The 17,301-nt window shown below is 36.3% G+C and overlaps 1 protein-coding gene across 1 annotated transcript; it reads right to left on the bottom strand.

The window, feature by feature from the left end:
- Positions 1-7,567: 7,567 nt before the first annotated feature.
- On the bottom strand, positions 7,568-9,193 carry LOC137712518 (protein VAPYRIN-like). The gene has a single exon (XM_068451592.1). The coding sequence runs from the start codon at positions 9,191-9,193 to the stop codon at positions 7,568-7,570; it is 1,626 nt and encodes a 541-aa protein (XP_068307693.1).
- Positions 9,194-17,301: the final 8,108 nt, after the last annotated feature.

Below are 17,301 nucleotides of genomic sequence, written 5' to 3' on the forward strand. Positions count from 1 at the left end.
GCATGCAGTGTACCGCACGGCCTTTTATTCGTAGAGACAGATTCTCTGCCTTTCTACTTATCGTGCTTTTTTATTTGTATGATCACGGTTAAGCGATATTAATATTTTATATTATTTTTTATTTTATTTTATTATCTTTATAAAAAAATAATATAAAATATTAACGTAACTTAATCATGACCATATAAACAGAAGACCACATAAAAGCACAAAAAATGGAAGAGCAGAGAATCTGCCTCGTTTCTTCATCGGTCGTTGCCGATACTTGTGCGCAGATTGCTTGCAGTTTGTTGTCGCTTTCCATTTAATTATTAACCTTTTCGTTTGGATTCTCCTACATTCCCAACGCACAAAACGTACATTTTCACTATTGCTGATCACTTATTAATGATATTAATCCGTCCAAATCAAAGTACATACATTATACAAAATACATGAATAAGGTTACTTATCCCAGTTAAAACCTCAAAGGAGAGGCATTCTTTTGTCGTTGATTTACTATGTGTCAATCGTTTATTGATGAGTGGTTTACTTTTTAAACACGTGATACACATACATTCGACGAATAACATCATTAGAAACTATATATTTTATGGTTCAACAAAGAACTGCTCTAGTTAAACTGTTAAAGGCGATTTTAAGCTTCTCATTGATTACATGTGTGGTTCTACTTTTTGGAGGGTTCATAGTAAGGGTGCATTTTTGCTACCCACATTCTCTTTTGTGTGTATGCTACCCAATTCTCTTCATCTGTCATCTATCCCACAATCTTTATTCAATTATCGTTTATTAATTTTGTTAAGGAATTAAAAAATACACTAAATATGAATTAGAAAAACAAAGACCCTTAGGTTGTAACCTTGGCTTTGACCTAGTTAAGTGAAATTAAGCTGACCACTCCTCTTAACTTGAGATCATCATCAAGTCCAATGCAAATGTCAAGGCTAAGTGTGTTATTCGGATGGTAGGTTTTCAGCTCTTAGAAATTGATTCTTTTGTTTCTGCCCAGTACTAAAAATAATGGAGAATTATTTCCGCTTTTATTTCTCTCCCTTCTCATTTCTTCTTTGTTGTGTAATGGGTGTGAGGATTGATGAATAAAATTAATGAGAACGACGATGTAATTAAAGAATATTCTCTGACTTTTTCAATAGCTCTGAGACCTTAGAGATAGTTGTCAAGTGTTATAATGGCACCAAGATTGATCTAAGGAGTCAACCATGACTGGAAAGATGATGGTAAATGGTGACGTGGAGTTTGTTGTTAATTTGCTTAGTTGTTGTTTTGGGGAATGGTGTGTGTTGGGTTTTGTTTTATTTGTTTTTTTATGCTAGCACTTCTGCGCTCATGATCTTTGATAAGTTGAAAGCGTTTCGGTTTGTCTTTTATTTGCGGTGAATCGAGATAATATCATTCAACAAAGTTTAAATAAACATTGTGCGTACAATGCTTTTTTGGAGGAGAAGGATTTATATGGCACCTTCATGTTTCTTAACATGACATATGTAAATTTTTGTTTTGTATGGCCTCATTTTTTTAGTACAGATCGGCACATAATGATCACATGTACTTATTATCATTAAGAAGCAAAAGTCCCAGAGGTTTTGGTTTGGTTTGCATTTGCTTGTTCTTGCTTTTGCAATAAAAATGCTAGGATATGGTGGCCGGCGTTTGTATTGGTCCCTTCTCCCTTTGGATTGAGGGTAGACGCTTGCACTCTATGACATGCAGGGAACTTGGGAAGGACTAATCTCGCATAATTACGTTTTATCCTCTTAAGTTTGAGTGGATCATGTAAGCCTTATATGTATATTCTCATCTCTACCTAACATGAGGCCTTTTGAGAGCTCACTGGCTTCGGAGTTCCGATGAACTCCGAAGTTAAGCGAGTAGCGCGCGAGAGCACTCCCATGATGGGTGACCTATTGGGAAGTTCTCGTGTGAGTTCCCAGAAACAAAACCGTAAGAGCGTAGTCAGGGCCCAAAGCAGACAATATCATGCTACGATGGTGGAACGGGTCCGGGATGTGGTGGGGACCTGGGCCGGGATGTGACAATTTGGTATCAGAGCCAATCCCTGGTCGGAAGTGTGCCGACGAGGACGTCGGGCCCCTAAGGGAGTGGATTGTAACATCCCACATCGTCCAGGGAAGTGAATCTTGTAAGCCTTATATGTATATTCTCATCTCTACCTAGCATGAGGCTTTTTGGGAGCTCACTGGCGATGAACTCCGAAGTTAAGCGAGTAGCGCGCGAGAGCACTCCCATGATGGGTGATCCACTGGGAAGTTCTCGTCTAAGTTTCTAGAAACAAAACCGTGAGGGTGTAGTTGTGGCCCAAAGCGGACAATATCGTGCTACGATGGTGGAGCGGACCCGAAATGTGGTGGGGGCCCGGACCGGGATGTGACACAAAACATTTTTTATTTTTTTTTATTTTTTATGCTTATTGTTTAAATATTTAAAATAATGATACGTATAAAAAAATTTATCTGTTTATTTTAAAATTTGTGCTTAGATTTCTCCTAGTAATTATTCTAGATGCACATAACGTCAGCTTATGGACCTGATGCACCTAAAATCACCAACCCACCTTTTATAATTCATGGTTGGTGGTCTATGAGACTACAAAATGGAAAGCTAGAAAGGTGTCTTTTCGTCTTCAACACCAACAACTGATTGCTCCCTTTTGGTTTTACTACTCAATTGTCCACTGCCCAAAAAGAATTCCAACATCCAAAACTCAACCCCTTCAAAAGTTTAATTTTCTTTCTTTCTTGTATTTTAATTTTTGCATAAGTGATATTCCTACTTTATGTTACAAAAAGATGGAGAGATCAAGTTTGAACATAAGATGAAATGAGTTAAAGAGGAAGATCTTAAGTCATTTCTTAACATTAGTTATACAAAATAACGCAATCATAGTCCATATTGTAAAGGAAATAAAGAAAGAGCTAAGCTTTGAGATAGTTGTTACCACTTGACTGGAGGCTGCTTAAATTCGACTCGTGAATGCGATACTACATAGATATTTATGTTGGGTTTAATACATATGTAATTAACTAATTGTGGTGATACAATTTTGCTGAGTGTATTAGTCATAAACTATTCTTTAGGGAAAACCTAACAATATTTTAAAAATGTATGCATAGACGGAAAAAAGAAAGAAAGAAAGAAGTCAAACTAGAACGTTTACTAGTTCATCTTACTTGGAAAATCCCTCTTTGATTTACGAAAATTTAGTACACCTTTTTTGAATTATAAGGTGGCTTCCAAGCCAAGCAAGAACATAAGGTACCATTTGGTACGCAGACGGGACGGAATGGGACAAAACAAGATAGAACAAAACATAACAGAGGTTTCATGCTACGTTTGGTGTACGCTTAGGCCGGAATGGAATGAAGGATTAAATGACAATCATACCCATCCACTTCGACGAGTTCGACCTTACCTGAGTCACCGCAACGAGTTCAACATCATCCCTCACATCTTCTGCCTAATCCTTGCTGTCACATCCCTAGAGCAACGGCGTTAGCCTAGGTTGCTGGGTTTGTGGTGAAGGAGGAGGAGGCTACAAGAGAGATGGAGGGTAGAAGAGAGGGAGGCTACGGGAGAGAGAGGGTAAATAGTGAAATTAATGAAAAAGAGGAGGGGTATTGTTGTCGAAAAAGTTATAATTTTGTGTTCCATGGGTTGGAACAAGTCGTTCCAAGGGGAGGGTGGCACAAAAAAATGACTAAAATCTGTTCCACGGTACAATGCGTCCTAGGCAAATTGGCACATCAAACGTGGGACAAGTGCGTCCCGTCCCACTGCGTTCCGTCCACATACTAAACGGTAGGATGCGCCTTTTTTCTTTGGTGGACTTCTCCTCATATTCAGTGGTTTTCAAACTGAAGATTTTTTACAGAGGTCCAAGCTTATCGTCTTATTTTTCCTCTCTTTTATTGTTTCTTAACTATGTACTTCTTGCCACTTAGTATTACTGTACGGTCTAGTAGTATTCATTTTCACTTGTAAGTGAAACATCTTAGGTTCGATTCTCGCCAAAATCGAATTTCAACCACACTATTGCTAGCTCATTGTGAGGCTTTGCTCACTCCTCCACCCCCTTAGTATAGATAATATTGTTTGATCAAAAATAAAAAGAAAGATCTATGTACTTTTGACATTGAAGTAACGTTGGGAATGAAATCCAGGATTCATGAGAAAAAAAGAAGAAGAAAGGAGGTGAAAATGGAAAGGGTTAGCAGTTGAAAAGGTTAGGGGTACGATTGTCCCCTTAATTAGCTGTAATTATATATATATATATATATATATATCAATAATATTCTCTTGTATCATCGAAATTTCTCATTAAAAAAAAAAAAAAAAAAGTATAAGTGTGATAGTATTTTGTAATTGGTGTTGCTATTAACTTTAACAACCATTCTTAATGCTTTATTGCTTCACTCTCAGAAGTTCTCTTAGGTAGATGAATTTGTACTTTGTTAGTGATGTTTCTGAGCAACATGTTTTGATTTGCCATGACAGACATGATTCTTGCTCATGGCAATAACGGACTTGTTATCACAAAGAATAGGGGTTGCTGATTCTTGTTTCTCACCAAAGTCTTGCATAATTCTTCTCAGCCACACTCCTTGAGAAGTTGCAATTGAAGTCAAAACACATACTTAGCCTCTGCAGTTGATAGTGCAAATGATTTTTGCTTGTTAGACACCCAAGAGAATACACCAGCCCTAGTGTAAAAGTATAACCAAATGTGCTCTTCAAGTCAACCACACTAGCTTCCCAATTACTATCATAAAACACAAACAGTTTTGGCTCAATATTCCTTTCATACATAGTACCAAAGTCAAGTGTATCTTGTATGTATCATAGGATTCTCTTTGCAACTTCATAGTGAATGCGAGTAGGCATGTGCATAAATCTAGACAACAAGCTTGCAGTTCACATGATATCTCGGGTCTAGTTGTTGTCAAATACAACAAACTCCCTACAAGGCTTCTATACATAGATTCATCTGCATCACCACTACCATTTTCTTTTTGAAACTTTTCATTCATAACTAGAGGTGTTGCAACAGGCTTACAACCAACCATTTTGAATTTCTATAGAAGTGTTTTTGCATATTTCTTCTGAGTAATAAAGATACCATCATCTGGTTGAATGATACCAATTCCCAAAAAATAATGCAACATGCCTAGATCACTCATCTCATATTTCATCATCATGACATTCTTGAAATTCAAGATCATTCTATCACTACTTCCAGTATAAACCAAATTATCAACATATAAAGAAACGATAAGGATATCTGCAGTACCTTCGGTTATGACGTAGAGGACAGGTTTATTCTCACTCCTTTGAAATCATCTTTCATTGAAATATGAGTCGATCTCTCCATACCATGCTCTTGGAGCATGTTTCAAGCCATAAAGTGTCTTCTTAATCTTGTACACCTTGTGCACTTGTACTTTACGAACAAATCCTTGAGGTTGGTCAACAAACACCTCTTCTTTTAGGACTCCATTTAGGAAAGCGGACTTGACATCGAGTTGGTGTAGGAACCACTCCTTTTGAGAAGCTACATAAATAAGACCTATGATTGCCTCATGCCTAGCTATCGATGCAAAGGTTTCTAGGAAGTCAATCCCGAATTTCTAAGAATAACCTTTTGCTACCAATCTAGCTCTGTTCCTTTGAACGGAACCATCTTGATTGAGTTTAGTCTTATAAACCCACTTCACTCTAATAACAGAGTTATTACAAGGTCTGTCCACTAGCTCCCATATCTTGTTTTTCACAATAACGTTAGTACTATGTTGTATTTTTGTAGGTTTAGTTTGGTAATTTGCATTTTGATCTAAACTCTAATTTGTTGCCACATGTATGGCATAGGGTTTAGGCAACTCAATCCAGTTGTATGGCATAGATGAATTGTAAGAGCACTTCCAGTGTAGTAAAGCCTGCTGGGCAATAGGCAACTCAATCCCCTTAAATGAACTGTAACTGTCTATAGTGAATAGTAATTATCCAAGTGCATCTCCACACCTTTAAATGGAATAGCCATACAATTCGTATTAAAATTATTATATTTTAATAAACTAATAAAAGATAACTTTATTTTTAATTTTGGATAATAACAAAAGATTGGTTGAAAGTATTTGAAAATATTGAAATGTAGTACAAAGTGGGAGAACATGGTTAGGTATGGAAAAAATATAACTTTTATATTTTTAATTGGTTTATTATAATTTTTGTAATAGTTTTTATAAATTTTTAATAATTTAAATTGTGGCTAACGTCAACCTTGTATCACATAGGCAGGGCGCTAAGTCATACGATTATTGCCTAATTTCTCCCTTGGACTTGCCTTGAGCCCAATTACCCGCGTGGGCTGGAGTATTTCTGAAGAGGAGGGAGTGGATCGGGTTGTCTATCTCCAAGGCAATAAGCAACGTTGAAGTTGCTCTAATGCTGCTGCCCTACAGCCTTAGCAGCTGTCCTATGCACTGGGAGCATTACCCAAAAAGGAAATAATCAGAAAATATCTCTTCGTGCAAAAGCTTTCTCTGCTCTCTGTTTCTTCTCTGCAGCTGCTGCCTTAATTCATATCTCCATCTTTTTATTCTAGTTTTAATTAAGATGAAGATGGTCTGAATACCAACAGTTGCGATAAGTGAATATATGAATTCTAGGTTTTTCCTATTTTTGAGAATTTATTTACTGTTTCAATTCCTATTGTAAATAGGATAGGGGTGGTGTGGGAGATAGACTTGACATGAGATTTCAAAGAACAAGAGAGCTATTCGGGTTTATCGAATTCCCACACAAGTCATAAGGGGAGTCAAAGGGTTTGATTCGGAGGGTGTGAGAGACGTTAAGACCTAGGGTTCGATAGGAGGTAAGGGGGTTGTATCCATAGCAGTTCCTATTCTTTGCTAGTGAAATTTCTTGAGGCGATCACCAGAGTGACTGTAAGCACAATTGGCCGAGGCACTATAAGCTCTTGTGTGGTTATTTTGGCCTCTGTGGTGGTTGCATGTGCAGTTAATAGAATCCGTTGTTAAGATTTTATTGAAAAAATTTAGTACAATATCTCTTCCTCCCAGAAGAGATTGATTATCCTTTCTACCCTAAGCTGGTAAATGATGATTTGTTACTGCCGGCTTATAATATTGTGGATTCAAACAAGCAATATACTGCAAAATTTCGGTCTTCTCATTGCTTTCGTGCATATTTTGTAGTACATTGGTTTGACTACATATATATATATACATATATATTTATGTTATGATCATCTTTTATCAAGTGACAAATATAAACCAACTACATCCACTTATTAGCATACATATAAGGAATCACAATCAATTGTGACATAGATCAAGTTTGTTTTAATAACAAAATATACGTATTTAGGTGTTTTTAGAATGAATATATTACGAAAGAGTCTACAATTTCTTCCGCCTATAATTTCACCCAAAGCAGCGTCATTGTGAGCTCTAAATGTGACAAACCCTAATTCAAAATACATATTCACCAATATCAGTTCCAGTTTTGCTAGCTAAAGAACAGCCAATGGGATCGAATGGTCGAAGCTCCCACGAAGAGCTCTAGCACGACTCGATTTCTTCTTCTTCATCCCTCCTTTGATGATCTCCTCCTCTAGTCCCTTAGATTTTTTCCCAAATGCAATAGAGGCTTGGGTTGAGATACGTGCCATATTACTATTGTCTTTTGTTGCACCTCCATAAATAAGTATCCTAGTAATCCCAGCGTAGTGCAAAGACTCAGCAATCTTCATTGCGGTCACACCTTTGTTAGTTCGAGCTTCAGCATCAGCTCCTTTCTTTACCAACATCTCAATCACATCCGCATGTCCTGACTCCACTGCACAATGCAACGCGGTGTATCCATCCTCATCTTTAGCATCCACATCCACACCCTTTTCGAGCAGCGTTCGAACAACTTCAATGTTCCCTTTGAAACATGCCCTATGGAGAGCAGTCCACCCATGTTGGTCTCTTCCATTGATCGTCGCACCTGTCTCAAGCAGCCTTACAATTGTTCTCACCTCTCCTTTCCTCGCCGCGATACACAAGCTATCACCAAGTCGAAGAGCATCAAATAGTCTCGTGTGTCCATTCTCCGACGCAACATCAAAGGCCGTTAGGCCGGCAAAGTTTCTGATATCTTTATTGGCACCCTTTTGCAGCAACAGCTTCACCATGTACTCGTCCCCCATGCTAGCTGCGATATGCAAAGGCGTGTCACCATCTCTACAATCACGAACTTCAGCTTTTGCCCCGCTCGCCAATAAGAGCCTTGCGCAGTCCCTTCTTCGCTCCTCCACCGCAAGGTGTAAAGCTGTGCTACCATCTTTAGTCAGCGCATCAACATTAGCCCCTTTGATTATAAGAAGCCTCAGAACCTCCACGTGGCCTCCTCCGGCAGCAAGGTGAATGGGGCCCCAAGTGGAGGACTCAGATCGTTCAGTGCTGGCACGTCGGGCCAATAGAAGTTCGACTATCAAGGCTTCTCCTTTTGAGGCTGCAGCCTCGAGTGGGGTAGACCCCGATCGGCTTTGAGCCTCCACGTCAGGCTCAAATTCAAGAAGTAGCTGGACTAGGTCAGGCCGTCCTTGAGCAACAGCCAAGTGAAGCAAAGATTGGCCCTCAGAATCCACGAAATCGGCAGCTCTCCATGAAGTTTCACTCTTTTCAAGCACTTCTCGAATATCATCCATCAAACCATCGGACACAAGTTGTGCCAAAATAGGTGAACCAACAAACATAATCTTGACACCACTATCTATGAACACTTGTTTCTTCTTTGTGGTGAACCAGTTGTTTGGGACAGCATCAAATGTCGAAGAAGAGTCTTTGATCGCTGCTCCGGGCACAACCACGCTATGCAAAAGGAAGGAGTCATTACAGTAAGGGAAGGAGTCGGGGAGGCTGGACCCCGGTGGAAGGTGATAAACAATCTCTACGGTCAACTTCTCGAGAGGAGATATGATCCCGGACTGAGGCTTCACCGTGTAACGATTCTTGATCAGCGGTTGGAGCCTGAAGGCTACCGGCATAGTGTACATAACGTTGCGTAAAGTGAGCTGGCCGTAACATTTCTGTCCCGGTTCGATCCTTATTGCAACGAAGTTTGATGGCTCCAAACTTATGAGCCTGTCCATCTTTCTTTGATTTTCACTTTGGCTTCAGATCAATGAGTTTTTAGGGTTCTTATGATGTATAGAAGAAATTAAAACACATGAAGTACTGAAGGAGGAAGTGATATTCGAATTGAAAGTTTTGAGTTTGGTGGGTGTAGTTTAAAAGAAGGGAATGCGAAGGCCGGCCTTGATGAGAGAATGCCAAGTGGGGGTGTTAAAAACAATGCTGACTTGTTCTATTCGGCGTCTCAACTAGGAAGAGTGCAACTCCTAAAATCACAGTTGTATGAACAATTTTTTTTAATGAAATAATATATTCACATTAAAGAATCGAAGATTTTGGACTAAATCATCCCACAAGTAGTTATAGTAATTCGGTATCAAACTTGTCATCTATAAAAGTCATGTTTAAAAGCTTTCACCTATAAATACAAAGAAATATCACTATACTCTTCTTGTGAAGATGCTAAAAATTTAGTCGCCTTAATTTTTGAAAGGTAATTTTATAGTCTTATTCTCCTTCTACACACCCGTATCGATTTCTAGTTAGTGAATTAAATAAATCAATAAATAGAAATGAATAGGAATGTGTAAAAAGCTAAAAATGATATGTAAAAATCATTTCTCTTAACTTTTTTTTTTTTTTTTTTTTGGAAGAGACAGAAAGTTAATTTCAAAGCTGCTTAACTAGGATGTCACTCTCCCAGTTTTGTATTATAATCTATATTATGCACAAGAAAACTTTTTTTTAATTGTTGTTGTTGCTCTAATATCTAGGGAGAGAGGAGGCTTACGTCAAATGAATTAACAGTATTGTATTAAAAGTGGGATCAATGAAGAAGCCATCAAGATGCTCTCCATCCAATTGAAAATTCCTAAGAGTACAACAATAAACTGATTATAAAAATATAATTTTCTTAGTTTATTTCATTTAAAATTAAAACTAATAACCCATGTGAACGTATTCATTTAAAATTAAAACTCGCACGGATGTCATCCACCAGAAGATCCATGGAAGAAGACCCCAGGAATCAACACATGGTATGGCCAAATTGGCTGTGTCTTCTTCAATTGAGTTTTGTTGGTTTGAGGAGCCTCCAGATTCAATTGTGGAGGCCCTCGTTGCCGTTTATTGACTCATGATTATTCAATAAATGCTATCATTTCTCTTCAAAAAAAAAAAATTATAATAATTAAAACTAACAATCGTATGTTTTACTACAAGAATATATGATAACGGAGGTTCAGAGCTATCAAGTAGCAAATTAACTCATTGGGTTGTTAATAGGTACTCATTAAGACCCATTTAGTTTGATTTCACTTTACATCATTATCACTACTACTAATGTCACCTATATATTATGATGATATCAAATTAAACGGATTTTAATGGTTACCCATTAACAACCCAATAAATTAATTTGTCACCTCTAAAGCTATTTAACAGATGTTCAGAGCATAAAGGATAGAGGAAGTCTAAGGAAGAGTTTGACAGAGCTTTAGGAAAAGACAGAGTATTTAGAGCTAACGAAGGACTTAGCTCAAAATCGAGCGCAATGATGTTGTAGGATTTATACATCCCACACCACTTAGGAAGATACAACTTTATTGTTGTTGTTGTTGTTGTTGTTGTTTCATAAGAATAGACTATGGAGTAAATATGAAGAACTATGCGAACTTATAAGTTTAGTTTACAAGAATATTTCCTCTTGTTCTTCATTTTTAATAAGTTTATCATAAGAATATATTATGGAGAAAATATGAAGAATTCCGTGTGTGCAGCGACTCAATCCTACTATCATTTACTTGCCGAATTAACTATGAACCATACCATGTACAAACAGGCACTAACAACCTTTTCAATGGATTTGATTCAATATTTTTCAATGGATTTGTTTCAATATTTTTCAATGGATTTGTTTCAATGTTTCTGTTGGCAAGACAACCAACCACAACAATATATTGCTAAGTATTGACACGTGGCATCATTTGGTTTGTGGAATGGTATGCACCCTACCTTACACCTCTAGTGTCATTTGCTCTCTTTAAGGCATAAGCCTTGTCTTTGGCTCTTCAAATTACATAACACGGCCTTTTCTACGATTGCGATGTTGCAGCACACCAGCCAACTATAACTGTATTATTTACCAGAAAAATGAAAACTGTAAACGGCTTATTGATTTGATGATCATCCTTGCTGTTGCAATCATACTTCAAGCATGAGTTGTTTTTCTTGTCAATTTTATCATTCGGTATATTATTTATAATCAACAGAGATGGAAGATTGGGACTTACAACTTCTCCCAATATTGAAAAGCGAAATACCTTTTAATTTCATTCCTAGCTAATTTCTTTTAGCACGTTTAGTTTCATAAAAGCAAATTAAATCCACTGTCAACATAAAAGGTTACTCAATGAGTGATTCAAATTTTGATTAAAAAAAAAACAATGAGTGATTGAAAAGAGATAGAGGATAGATAATTCAATAAATAATTATGTTTTACACTTTTATTCTCCTCTTACACACCCCTATTGATTTTTAATCGGATGATTGAATAAATAAGTAAAAAAGCATAGGTGTGTTGAAGGCTAAAAATGATATGTGGATCTCATTTCTCTAAAAAAAAATTGGAAGAGACAGAGAGTTAATTTCAAAGCTTTTTCTCTAAGATGTCACTCTCAGTTTTGTAATACAATTTATGTTATGCACAAGAAAACTTTTTTAATTGTTGTCGTTGCTCCAATGTCCAGAGAAAGAGGAGGGTTACGTCAAATGAATTAACATCATTGTTTAACAAGGTGGGATCAATGAAGAAGGCAACAAGATGCTCTCCATCCAATTGAAAATTCCTAGGAGTCTAAACTGATTATAGAAAGACAATTTTCTTAGTTTGTTTCATTTAAAATTAAGGGAATTGTTATTGGCATTTCAAAAATATTATTTTGCACTCCAACTTTTTATACCTAGAAAGAAAAAAACACTTGTGAGGAGTGTATAATGAGATTTGTGGAGTGCTAATAACAGTTTCCAAAATTAAAACTAACAACCCTATGTGAACGTATAAGTTTTATTACAAGAATATTTTCTTTCTTCTTCTTGTTTTTTTTTTTTTTTAATAAAGTTTATCATAAGAATATATGATAATAAAAGCTTAGAACTATGTGACAGAAGCTTAGAGCATAAGGGGTAGCATAAGATTTAGGATTTGAATGAGGCTTTAAGAAAAGACAGAGTATTTGGAGGAAACGGATGCCTTAATGAATTTATTCAATGCCACAGTGTCGTTGTAGAATTTATACAACCGATCCCTTAATGAATTAAGACCACTACAAGAAAACATGGCCTAGGTGGCAACAGACATTCGTCACATAAACATGAAAATTCGTCACATTTGATCATATGTGATGAAATTCCAGCGCCACCTATAGTATAGTGACGAATTTTACATTCGCCACATATTTTTAGTATTAGTGATGCCACATTCGTCATTTAATAACTTTACGTGTGATGAAATAGGATCACAAAAAACAAAATTCAATGACCTATAAGTTCGTCACATATCAAATGGATAAATGAGGAATTTATCATCACCCAATTTGATCCTAGAATGTTATGGTTGAGCATAAGCAAGAATGAAAGCATCACATATTCTTTTGATATGTGGCGCAACTTGCGTCACATGTAAAAATCATATACCCATGAGGAACAATATGTGACGAACCAATTACCATATATTCCCTATTTCGCATCTAAAATTAGAATTCATAACAAATAGGAGGAATGATTTGGCCAAACACATTTTCATTAATCAATGATTTAGGTAACATCCAGTAAATATACCAAGTGTCCATCCCAAAAGCTAACATAACCATCCTTACACCTCTAGACATATTGAGATGCTAACTAGAGTCTCACACATAGTGTTGGTAACAAAACATGTGTACCATGTGCATGTTTGAAACCAACAACATATGTCATCATCCATATCATGGTCTTCCAGTTTAGCACAAGTATTGTGGTCATCTGAAAGATCACCATCACTACCTCAGGTGCTTCTTGAATACTTCTCCTTTAACTTCATTCTTCTTTTTCTTCATTACTTTGTGAGCCTTCCTAGCATGAATGGTTGCCTCTCCCTTGTGGTGATGCTTTTATTTCTTATGATTATATGAATTTTATTGAAAGTATGATGCATTAACATAAACTACTTATTCACTGTAATTTTAAACATTCAACTTTTATAAAGATCGAATTGATATCACCACTAAGGAAGGCCAAATTGATATCACTACCTCTAGAGAAGCTACTGCTACTGGTCTGCCCTTGCTGTGCAACACTTCAGTTGTGCTATCATCTTCACTTTCCTTTTGCGTATCTGATTTCCCTATCATTTATCATAGCCTATAAAGATACCAAGAATCCAAATGTCAGGACTAGACTAGCTAGTCTACTAGCAAAACATAAAATCAACAAAAACTACTTAAATTCTAATTGAACTTCTAACTAATCTATGATTGCAAGAAGATAAACATAAATAGAAATTCCATTTTTCTATAAAACTTTGTAGTAACAAGGATAAAGAAAATCATAGTTTTACTCATCATTATGCATAAAGTCATAACTTAGATACAGAAAAAACCTATGTATTCAAGCCTAGCTGTTGGTTCTAATTTTCAGAGTTTATCTTCTAACTAGGAATAATATTTACTTACAGAATGAATGCAAGAGGTAAATTGATAACATTTATTTATTGGAGTTCGAATAGATATGTAAAAAATTTTAATATGTTCAACTGTCCACCAAAGACCAAATGCACAAGGACATAAGACCAAAAGCAAAATCAACCCATCCTAGAATAGAAATTTCTGTGCTATCCAACAAAAGACCAAAATCACATAGAACTAAAACTAAAAGTTAAATCAACACAGCCAAAGTACTTCCTCGACTACCCTAGAGTGACTGATATCATTGGCCAATGAATCAGCTAAGAGGAGCAAGAGTCAAGACGCTATTGATGCCCAAGCTCACATGTATAGTTGACATATACTAATTTGAAAAGAAAAAAAAAAGTTCCAAAAAGAAGAGGCAGATATCATTAAAGAATGAAAAAAGTCTCAAATAATATAAATCAAAATCTGCACTAGGCCGATAGACACGTTTACGACCAATGAGATACGTTATCCTGCCATTTACCAATCTACCAACCACTCCTCCGATTGTCATTATTGAACCAAAAACTGTGTACTGCAGAATGAGAAGAAAGTTTACCAGATGCAGAGAACTACAAAAAGAGTACATAGGAAAAATAAATTGATCAAGGTAGTTATTTATGTGTAACTAATAACCCATTCATGCATTCCACATAACCAAAACGTTTCTTAAGCAAGAAATGGTATCCGTGTTTGTAGATCCCATAACAGAACTCTTTTCTTAAGAAAAAACAAAGACTGCTCATGTGCACACACATGCACAAAAATAAAGAGTTAACATTAGACGATAGCCTTTCGAGAAGTATTATAGTACTTACTGCTGCAAGAGTAAGGTCTTACTTCAAGAAAAAACAAGGACTGCTCATTATGGTATCCGTGTCTGTAAACGGCTCATTGATTTGATGATCACTTTTGCTGTTGCAATCATACTTCAAGCATGAGTTGTTTTTCTTGTCAATTTTAGCATCCGGCATATCCTTATAATCGATAAAGATGGAAGATTCGGACTTAAAACTTCTTCCAAAATTAAAAAGTGAAATACCTTTTAATTTCATTTCCTAGCTAATTTCTTTTAGCACCTTTAGTTGCGTAAAACATAAAAGAAAAATCTACTATCAACATTGATCAATATTTTCAAGTAACTTGTACTAGTGTTAACGCTCAAAACTTGTAAGTTAACAAACTAGAACAATTAGCTTTTTGTGGGGTTGGAATTAAGCTATAATGAAATGGACTCAAAACGTAAATGGTTCAACCCTCAAAATTGGGTTACATCTATTGTGTTACTTAGAATATATTGATTCAAAAGTTACAAATAGCACTCGATTAAAGACTAGTCTCTCTCATTTCAATCGTCCAACCCCATTACAAGAGGTTTCCACTCCTTTATATATGCCCTCAATGAACCCAGAAAGCCTTGGGCTCACTTAGCTTTACTTTTCTGGCATTTAATGCGCCACCTATATAGACTAGCGTGCTGATAACCTTTTTACCTAGATTCGACGGTGAAGTGACAGTTGCTCAGTTAGGATTGCACGACTTTCCAGATCAATGTGTGTTGAGCAACCTATTCGGCCCTAACTAGTCAACGATGTCATTCCCAAGCGATGGGGTGACTACCTTTATGTCTCGTCCTAAACTTCTGCTTCTGATTGGTGATTGACACGTGGCCTAATTATTGTCTAAGTAAGCCTTTCTTTAAGCCTTGTGCCATAAAGTTGTCAGTCTTCTCACGTGAACTTAATAGTCAGAAAGTACTTTATGTTGTTCAGTCGGATCAAACTAGTGAGCGCTCTGAAATGCCTCATTTGAATTCCACAGAGCCTTGGACTTCATGTTCCTCTTTGGGCTTTGATCTTTCTTGAGCTTTTCTCAATCTTTCTCTCGACCTGTGCTATTTTGAGTGTCGAAAAGGACCTTGTGTTAATAACTTGTTCATAATTTTCCATTTCACCTTGAAAGTCATAGACTTATTCTTAAGAGATTTATGTGATGTCATGTGATCCATTTTCCACTATCAATCAAGAGAGATTCATGTGATGTCATATGATTACTACACCCACTAGGTTTTTTTTTCACAACTTCTACAGAATGGCAAGCATAAAACATTGAGGCTTCATCTTCTTCATGTTTAGCATGGTGAACAAGTTGTTTCACCTTGCTATTGTAGTCTTTAGCTATATGACCAAACTTATCACACCTATTAGGCTTGCCCTTGAACCAACATGTGTCATAGTGAAACATCATAATATTTACAAGCTTCCTTTGAACTCTCCTCGTTCCCATTATACTTCACCAATGTACCAGTTCTACCACCACCCTTAAATCCACCTTTCTTCTCCTTATTCTTCCAAAAAAAATTTCCCCTTAGAACTATTAACTTGTGAGCTATCTACTAATTAAAAGCCTTTTCAGTAAATTTCCTTCAACATGTCTCAATAATCTCTACTAGGGCCTTTTAGAGTAGCTACAATTTCAATAGAATCAATTTCATCTAACTTTCTTATTTGACAATTCTTCACCATACATTTTCATTTGATTAATTAGATAAAACAATCTAGTCAAATAAGCATACAACATTTCATCATTCTTATACGAGCATATTCAAAGTCTCGTCGAATACCTTGTAATTTCACAGCTCAGACATGTGAATCACCTCTATATTCTTGCTTATCCAAGCTGTCTTTGCCGTCTCTTGATTTGCAACCCGAGGAAAGATCTCATCAGAGTCTGCTCTTTGAATAAATCCCAGAGCTCTAGCATCGCGAGCAATAATATCTTCGGCCACAATTTGTTTCTTCTCAGTCAGCTCTTCATCTGAATCTGAGGGAAGCTCATAAACTTCTTCAATAAATTTTCAGATTGTGAGACTTGAATATTATCTTCATCTTGATGCACCAGAAGTCATAGTTGACTCTAGTGAACAATGAAGCCCGTAGCTCAGCTCCAAATTTAGACATTGCACCTATTGATTCGACTGTGTTCTTTGTTGTAACTCAATAAAATAAAACTAATACGTTTAATGAAAATGTGTCCTGCTCGTTTAATAATCATTGCAATTTACAGATTAGTGTTTAGTTTTAGAATAACTATTTTTAGCTTTCAAATAAATAAATAAATAATTGAAAACTTTTACCAAGTTAATTGGTGATTGTTTTTCATTTTTCATTTTATGTGGAATTTTAGAAATGAAATTTTTTATGGTTTCACTTTGGGAATTGGATCACAGAGTGAAAGGTATGTCACAAACAACTTGTAGCATTTCTCGGTGGATCTTTCGAAGTTTAACCTAATTTTGGATGAAGTTTATGTTTGTAGGTCTCAAGGCCCATTCGATGGTCCCCAAGGCATGATCCGTTATTGATTAGAAAAGCAACCTTTCAAGTTGCAGTTTTGTAAGGGCGTGTCAAACATGACGC

This window comes from Pyrus communis, chromosome 13, assembly GCF_963583255.1.
Source record: "Pyrus communis chromosome 13, drPyrComm1.1, whole genome shotgun sequence".
NCBI lineage: Eukaryota > Viridiplantae > Streptophyta > Magnoliopsida > Rosales > Rosaceae > Pyrus > Pyrus communis.